This window comes from Podarcis erhardii (genome assembly GCF_964252035.2).
Source record: "Podarcis erhardii genome assembly, chromosome: 7".
NCBI lineage: Eukaryota > Metazoa > Chordata > Lepidosauria > Squamata > Lacertidae > Podarcis > Podarcis erhardii.
In genome coordinates this window covers 73,140,646-73,149,539 of record NC_138511.1, presented here as the reverse complement: position 1 = coordinate 73,149,539, position 8,894 = coordinate 73,140,646, and the positions used below count along the sequence as shown (strand labels likewise).

Genomic DNA, 8,894 nt, shown 5'->3' with positions numbered 1-8,894 from the left:
TTTGTGGACTCGACACAGCAAGCTGCACCTGCCAAGATTCCACCTTCTACACACCTGTACAACATACAGCAGCTGTGAGTTATAGGGAACAGACCATGGCTCAGGAGCACAACACATGGTTTGTTTGTAAAAGGTTCCAGGTTCTAATCCTTGGTATGAGGAAAGACCTCTGTCTGTGAGACACCCTGGAATGTTCATGCCAGTCAGTGTGCCTGGTGTGCCTGTAATGCAGTGCTTCCCAACCTTGGGTCGCCAGCTGTTTTCGAACTACAACTCCCATCATCCCTAGCTAGCAAGACCAGTGGTCAAGGATGATGGGAATTGTAGTCCGAAAACAGCTGGAAACCCAAGGTTGGGAAACACTGCTGTAATGGTTTCAAGGCAGCAGTGCTTCTAAATGCCAGTAGCACAGGAGGGAAGAGAGCTCTTGTGCTCATGTTCTGTTCCCTTGTTTCCCACTGGCATCTGGTTGGCCACTGCGAGAACAGGATGCTAGGCTAGATGGGTTATTGGCCTGATCCATCAGGCTATTCCGGTTTGGTGACATAAATATATTCTTATGAGTTGGGGGCGATTAGGATGTATCCCTGGGCCCCCTTTCTAATTCCTGGAATAGCCAGGCAAGTTTACTGGTGAGCTAATGGGCCATGAAGGAAACAAAGGGATAGCTCTGGCTAGTAGTTAGAAAGATAAAGGTGAGAGTTGAGTTGAGAGTTGAGCCAGAAGCTGGAGGCAAAGTGGCAAGCTGAGAAGACAGTCAGAGAGGCAAGGTCCTTTTGGAGCGTTAATGTTGTGAACCCATCATCATAGGCTCAGGTTGAATATACAGTACAGTGGTACCTCGGGTTAAGTACTTAATTCGTTCTGGAGGTCCGTTCTTAACCTGAAACTGTTCTTAACCTGAAGCACCACTTTAGTTAATAGGGCCTCCTGCTGCTACCGCGCTGCCGGAGCACGATTTCTGTTCTTATCCTGAAGCAAAGTTCTTACCCTGAAGCACTATTTCTGGGTTAGCGGAGTGTGTAACCTGAAGCGTATGTAACCTGAAGCGTATGTAACCTGAGGTACCACTGTATGTGTAAATAAACCATTTATAGTAGTGATGTATGGAAGTGAGAGCTGGACCATAAAGAAGGCTGATTGCTGAAGATTTGATGCTTTTGAATTATGGTGCTGGAGGAGACTCTTGAGAGTCCCATGGACTGCAAGAAGATCAAACCGATCCATTCTGAAGGAAATCAGCCCTGAGTGCTCACTGGAAGGTCAGATCATGAAGCTGAGGCTCCAATACTTTGGCCACCTCATGAGAAGAGAAGACTCCCCGGAAAGACCCTGATGTTGGGAAAGATGGAGGGCACAAGGAGAAGGGGATGACAGAGGATGAGATGGTTGGACAGTGCTCTCAAAGCTACCAGCATGAGTTTGACCAAACTGTGGGAGGCAGTGAAAGACAGGAGTGCCTGGCATGCTCTGGTCCACAGGGTCATGAAGAGTTGGACACGACTAAACAACTAAACAACAACAAAACCATTTATCTTAAAAGACACTACTCTGCTGTATCTCATTCCAAAGGAAACATGAAGCCTGGGTAAGCATCTGGAAACTCTGGAATCTTGCACCGCTCAGAGATTGGGGTGGGGTGCAACAATATTAGTATTTTTGATGGATCTTTTGTGCAAATTTTCCCATCGGATTCTGGGAACCCAACACTTTTGCTGAATATCTCACAAAATCCTGAATGAATAGTGAAAATTGTTCAAAGCTGCGTTGGAGGAAAAGAGAATTTGGGATAGCCAGGAGCAAAGCTTTATACCCATTTCTCACACTGTAATCTTCCTACAACCAACAATGTACAATTTCTTCTCATAATTTGCACAATGAAATAACAAGAGCAGCAGCAGCAACAACAACAACAATAATAATATATAGTTCTTTGCCCAAATGCTCAAAAGCACTTCATATAATTTGCTCCGTAACCCTTAGAAAACAAACCCTGAAAATTTGGCCAGTGTTTCATTCCCAAATTACAAAAGTGGGCAGGTGAGAAATCTGAGACAAATAATACAGATTTGTTAATTTGTAGTAAAGCAAGAATGAAAAGATTGTGTCGAGCGACACAATTCATAACAACTCAATTATTTATTTCATCCTGCTTGTTTTGAAATCTTCTTCTGGTTTTGCAGATATGTGTATTCAATGCACAGACTAGTAATTCTTAAAAAGTTATCTTTATCACAGAGAACAAAATAAAAGACAGTGAAAAGTCACACGCAACAATAGACTGGTTTGTTCCACCACATATTTGCTTACTAAGATTTAAATAAGCCTTGTGTGCATGCATGCAGCCCCCTTTCTCTTCCCTTTGCAAGAGGAGTGAACAGACAAGGAACCCTGAAAATAACTATGGTTTCCTGTTTCAACTGAACCAGGAAACTATGGCCAATGGCTTCAGAACAAGCCAGGATATCAGGGCTCACATGGGAATAAGCCCCACTGAAATTAATGAGTATTACTCCTGCATGAGGCTGCACTGTAGGGTATCTTCATGAATTCATACATACTGGTTTATTCTGAAGTCATTAACCATAGTTTCCTGGTTTGGAAGAAATGGAAGACTTCCATTCCGTTACTGTAATACTTCCTAGTTTGTTCAGCCGGAGAGGAAAATAGAGGGGCTGCATGCAAGTTGCCAAAAAGCGTCATTAAGCCGAGTTATAATCAGCTGAATACAGTCAATGAGACCATCATCATCTACCCCATAGGAAACTATGAGTGCAGGTGGGGTACAGTTTATGCATTGGCAGCTATGTCAAACCCGGAAGGAGTTTTGGGACTAGGAGCACTTCTTAAACCGAATCATTTTCTGAAAAGCCTGTTTGAAGTCTTCGTTAAAGGCAGTATATATCACGGGGTTGATCAGCGAGTTCAGGTAGCCTAGCCATGTGAAAATGTCAAGCAGAATGGGATGAGACCAGCAAGCTTCGTGACAGATAGGCAGGACTAAAGACACCACAAAGAACGGGAGCCAGCAGAAAATGAACGCTCCTAAAATAATCCCCAGAGTTTTTGTGGCTTTTCTTTCCCGAGCCGCCGAAATCCGTTTCCTCTCCAGGATGCTATCGGCGACTTTGATCCTTACGTGGTTGATTAATACTGGGGAGCTGCTAGAATGAGAATGCCCTTCCTGAAGGTTTGAGCTGAGGGAGCAGAGGGAGGAGCCTGCTGAGCCAGTGATCAGGTGGGCCGTGGTAAATCGCTTCCCGTACAGCGATGGCGGCTTAAGAATCCGGGATCGAGCAGCCACGTAAATCCTACTGTAGAGGATGATGAGCAGCACCGTTGGGATATAGAAGGCGCCACAGGTGGAGTAAATGGTGTAGGAGATCTGATCCGTATTCACGACGCAGTGCAGTATTTCTTCCTGAGCTTTGGCCTGCCTCCAGAAAAGGGGCGGCATGGAGATGCAGATGGAAATGACCCAAACCACAGTGATCATCAAGGCGGCTCTGCTGGCAGTCCGGCGCTTGGTATATTTGAGAGCATCTGTGATGGCCCAGTACCGGTCCAAGGCAATCACGCAAAGGTGCAAGATGGAGGCCGTACAGCAGGTGATGTCTGAGGACAACCAGATGTCGCACATGATTTGGCCAAAGTTCCATTCGTGGCTAATGGTGTAAGCAATGCTGATTGGCATGACCAGGATGGACACTAAAAGGTCTGTGGCGGCCAAAGAACCAATGAGGTAATTTGCAGGAGTGTGGAGTTTCCTGGTCAGAATGATGGTGATGATCACAAACATATTGAAGAGCATCGTCGCCAGAGTGATCACAGCCAAGATGGTGGCAAGCGAAACCTTCAGGCCTAGCAGCGTCCCCTCGTCCCAATCCTCTGGCATTTCACTGGCGTTGAGAGACCTGTTTGACATGCTGAGGAGAATAGACTTTGCAGACCAGTTGTACTGGGTCTTCTTGGCTGTGTTGGATTCCTCCCCTCCTCTTTTGAACTTAATCCTTTACATATACTTGATAACGTCTGTCTCGGTCTTTAACAAAACCAGGTTTTCTGAACTAGATCTTCGAGGTTGGTAAAAAAAGCACGCCACTGTGAAACAGAAGCAAAGACAATACGGAAGCATTAGCCAAGCATTAACTACAGTGCACTTTATGATGCAGACTTTGGTACTATGGAGCCCAGTGCAAGGCCAAAATCTGGTGGACCCCCCCAAGCCCTCATGCTGCCTTCCCAAAGGTGAGTAAGGAGGTGGCCGCTTTGGGAAAGAGTCATGAGGCTCTGGCAGGGTCCTAGAGCCCTCCTTCCCAAAACTGGGAAAGTGCTAACTAGGCTTTGGCAAGGAGGTAGGAGGACTCTAGGACCCTGTCAGAACCTCACACTTTCTTCCCAAAGCCCAGAGCCTTGCTTACCTGGCTTTGAGATTGCGCCCCCTTTGCTTGTGGCCAGTGAGTATGCACCACTCGCACAGCCCTATATACCTGTCCTATGACTCCAGCAGCTAATCCTCAGGGGCATATTAACACAGGCTATACAATCAACAGTAATAATATAATTTCTACTGCAATTCTAACCGTATTCACTCAAAAGTAAGAGCCAAACTAGACAGTATGTGAAATATGTAATTGCATCTGTCTGTCTGTCTGTCTCTCTCTCTTCTCTCCCTCTCTCTCTCTCTCCCCCCCTCTCTCTCTCTCACACACACACATATATCAGCTGCTGGAGGCAGAATCAGGACCAGGACCATGGCATGTCTATGTCTCTGTGTTAAAACTTCCATGCTGTGCTGAAGTCCAACCAAAAAATGCTCTTATTTGACCCAGGATGAAAGCTGTTATTTGTACAAATAGCAGTTTCCATCCTGGGCCAAACAGCAGCTTTGGGGAAGAGGGGATTTTTGTAAGGACTGCAGTGGTGGGAGAGGGGAAGAGTTGATTCTTTACATTCACACATGTCACGCACCTTCTAGTTTGGCCCCAAGGCTTTACTGGGTTCACTGGAACATACTCCCTAAATCTGGAGTAGCTAACATGGCACCTTCAAGCTGTTGTCGGACTTCAACTCTCATCAACCTACGGCAGCATGGCCAATGTCAGGGATGATTATAACTGCAGTCCATCAAGAACTGGAGGGCACAATAGCTAGCTCTGCCCTAGAAAGCGGTTGGATCCAGAGTTCAGCAAATGCAACTCCCATGTAGCTCCTGTTTGCAAAAGATAATGCTGCAGAATGTTCCGGAATGCATTTACTGCATGGGAGTTAAGGCAGACACTTCAACATACAATTTCCATGAGTTTCTCTGTAAGCTCCTGAACGCTTCTCTTAAACCGATTTAAGAAAGCAAACAAACCCAAACTTTGGATATTCTGGTGTTTGTGAGTTGTATTTTCAATTAGCAAAAGCCTCCACTTTGTGCTTAGATTCTCATCCAAGAATGAGAAAGGAAAGTGTCCCATCATCACTGTAGTGATTTACCTACCCAACTGTTCTCAGCAAACCATCGCTCCTCCTCCTTCAGGCATTACAGGTTCCAGAGTTAAACAAGTAGAGCTGCCCAAGGAAGGAGGGAAGGACAGTAACAAAGGCCAATCCAGCAACTGGTGCTGCTCTGGCTGTCAAAAGCAATTGCTACCGTAGCACAGAAAAGTTTGCACTGGCATTTTGCAATGAGTCAAGACAGAAAGTCCAAAAGGAATTGCTGTTCGCTAAAGCGTTAAATCGTTTTTGAATATGTTATTTTCCACTGCTAAGCACCATTAAATGGTAAGGCCTTCAGGGGCAAAGATACTTTTTTTACCCCCCCTTTCCTTTTCAGTATATAAGTGTAGAAACTTGGGCAACTTTCTTGAACCCTTTAGGAAATCTATAGATCTGAAGAAATACTGAACTATATACATATAAAAATAAATTCAGTTTTAAATGCCAAGGCACACACACCAAGTCTTTGTGATATCTGAATAGAACAAAAAGAGCTCTTTTAGATCAGAGAAAGGGCCTGTCTAGTCTACAGTCCTGTTCTGGTGCACACAGTGACTTTCCTGATGACTCTGAGATGTCAAGAAGAAGAAGAAGAAGAAGAAGAAGAAGAAGAAGAAGAAGAAGAAGAAGAAGAGGTGTTTGGATTTGATATCCCGCCTTTCACTCCCTTTTAAGGAGTTTCAAAGCGGCTAACATTCTCCTTTCCCTTCCTCCCCCACAACAAACACTCTGTGAGGTGAGTGAGGCTGAGAGACTTCAGAGAAGTGTGACTAGCCCAAGGTCACCCAGCAGCTGCATGTGGAGGAGCGGAGACGCGAACCCGGTTCCCCAGATTACGAGACTACTGCTCTTAACCACTACACCACCCTGGCAGTACAGGGAGGCAACCCCTCTCTCATAACACTAGAACTTGCTTCAGAACAGAAAGGATTTCCTTAGGTACCTTCCCCTCTATCTCTATCCACTTTCTCCACACCACGTTAAATCTGCAAGGCTTTCTCTCTCCTTCATCATTGTCTGTTCACTGCAATGACATCATTTTGCTGAGCTGCCATCTACTGCCATGCATGGACGAAGGTCTCTGCAGGTTCTGTGATCTTACCTTCTGCAAATAGTTCATGATCAGGCAGAGGATGTTTTATTATTCCTAACTGCAAAGCCACACAGGGATCCCGGAGCAGAGAAAGACCTTGACTAGCTGACCCTGCTCATTATTCTGGGACTGGATCTAAAGGAAGAAACAGAGCGTGTTAGCCCAGGAATATATCGTAAGTGGAGCAGTGACAGAATCACAACTAGCAAGAGATCCTCTGTCCATGACCCCTGTGCTATTCATTTATTCTACTTTTATTCGGAAGGCACGGACCATCCCATGGCATTGGGGCCCATCTGCAATTTGGAGGATTATTGCCCAGGCTGTGGCCTAGTCTCTCATGGAGGAGCAGGCTTTAGTCAGCCAGAATGAGCCTGAGACTCCGAGGCCTAGTCCAAACCTCAAATCCACTGGAATCCCCAACCATTATGCTTTTAAATTGTGTCACTGTCAGGGCAACTCTCCAATTACCAAGAATGACCTTGTTTCTGAACGACTCTGGGCACATCACTACACCTTTTGTTGCTAAAAGGTTCTATTATTAAGACATAGAGCCATGTGGTTAATTTAACATTGCCCAGTGAGTCACCCATTAAGCTGGTGACAGGAGAGCAATGACAGAAGCACATTCTTCCCTGGCCTTAGAGACGCAGACCCACATCCACAAGGTGAACCGTCTGAGGGTGGAAAATGGAGAGATTGGAAACATAAATTTAAAAGCTTCACTATACTAAGGATGGGAACACCCTTAATTCTTCTAGGGGTAAGCTTTCCTTTTTATTTTTTATCTTTAGTAGTTCTCATTGTTCGGGTTTCTAGCCTGTTATATATATAGTTGGTGAAAGTGAATTTTATTTCTCAAGCTTGAGAATGTTTTTGTCTGGCCTTTGTAAGTTGTGATCTTGCAGCCTTAAACTTTTGCTTGCTGATTAATATATGACATTTTATTATACTCTATTGTATATTTTGTTGTTTTAATATGCTGTCCACTGTGGGCCTTTCAGCTGCAGAGCAATATGTATTAATAAACTGTAATAATAACTGTGATGATGATGATGATGATGATGATGATGATGATGATGCTCTGGTAATAATAATTTTTTATACACTGCCCTCCCCAGCCGAGACCGGGCTCAGGGCGGCTAACACCAAATATATAATACATTAAAAACACAAAATCAAACAATTAGTTTAAAATACAATTCGAATCAGATTTAAAATCAAAATAAAATTAAGTGGGAACCCACGAATCATAACCGTAGGGGCCAATAGAAAGAGCCAAGGAGGCCACTTACAGGGTCCCATAGAAAGGAGGGGTCAGTCCTTTTCTAGAGGGAAAACTAGCACGTGCACTGTTGTGCCCATGTCCTGCTTTGGTCATCTGGTTGGTCACCGTGGAAACAGAAACCTTTGGTCTGATCCAGCCTGGTTCTCTCATGTTCTTAAACGTTAGAAAAACAGGGCCTTTTCAGTGCTGGCACTGCAGTTGTGGCATTTTCTCCCTTGGGAGTTTTGCCAAACCCCACTTTTCCAGCTTTTAGAGGGCCACTGAAACTCTTTTTACATTGAAATGCTATCTCCTTGCATTTGAAAAGTTACTTTGTTCTGGATATTTTGTTTTCATTTGTTATTTTTGTAAGTCATTTAGGGATATATATTTTTAAGCAGGATATAAACAATTAAAATAAATTCAATCACAGTTTCTTTTGCACTCTGTTGCAGATGTGCTCAACATATAGGAAAATTTGATTATAGATACATCACGAAGGTGTTCCCTAGATATCAAGCAGGCATTGCTAGGTTTACATATAAATCAGCTTATATTGCCTCTCATTTGTTCAGTTTAATAATAATAATAAGAAGAATAAGAATAAAAAACTCTGGGCAGCTTTCAGCAGAATATAAAAACAATAGCTGCAACAAAGTACAGAAGGAGCTGAAATTGGAAAGTTTTCAGTGAGCCATTGTGACTTTAACAAATAATGGTGTGTCCTACAAAGGACAAGCAAATCCAAATGATAGAGTGTACTATAACATTGTTGGAAAATTGCTGTTTTGGATCTCATGCCATCGAAATCGTTTCACTTCCGAAAACAGTGCTTTGTACTACGTTTGGTATTTTATCAGTGCCATGCTTACAATCAGCTTTGTTTACAGTTCACGTCAAAAGGATATTTTTATGTTACATGTGTACGTATATGGAGAAAAATGCAGTAACTTGATTTTTGCAAGGTTAAAGGCTGCCAATTAAATTGCTTTTTCCCAGGCCTCTGGTCGTCTGGATTAAATAGTTCCCATTGAATATGTCATGAGT

At 43.8% G+C, this 8,894-nt stretch overlaps 1 protein-coding gene across 2 annotated transcripts; it reads right to left on the bottom strand.

The window, feature by feature from the left end:
- Positions 1–1,512: 1,512 nt before the first annotated feature.
- HTR1D (5-hydroxytryptamine receptor 1D) lies at positions 1,513–8,384 on the bottom strand. 2 transcript variants are annotated; one of them, XM_081869359.1, is made up of 3 exons: positions 6,854–8,384; positions 6,590–6,715; positions 1,513–4,101 (listed from the first exon to the last, which is right to left on the bottom strand). In XM_081869359.1, exon 3 carries the CDS (start codon positions 3,923–3,925, stop codon positions 2,834–2,836), a length of 1,092 nt encoding a protein of 363 aa, XP_081725485.1. In that variant the 5' UTR covers positions 3,926–4,101; positions 6,590–6,715; positions 6,854–8,384; the 3' UTR covers positions 1,513–2,833. The 2 variants fall into 2 exon arrangements, with proteins under 2 accessions (XP_081725485.1, XP_081725486.1); XM_081869360.1 differs by having other exon boundaries at positions 7,052–8,384.
- Between the last annotated feature and the right edge of the window lie 510 nt (positions 8,385–8,894).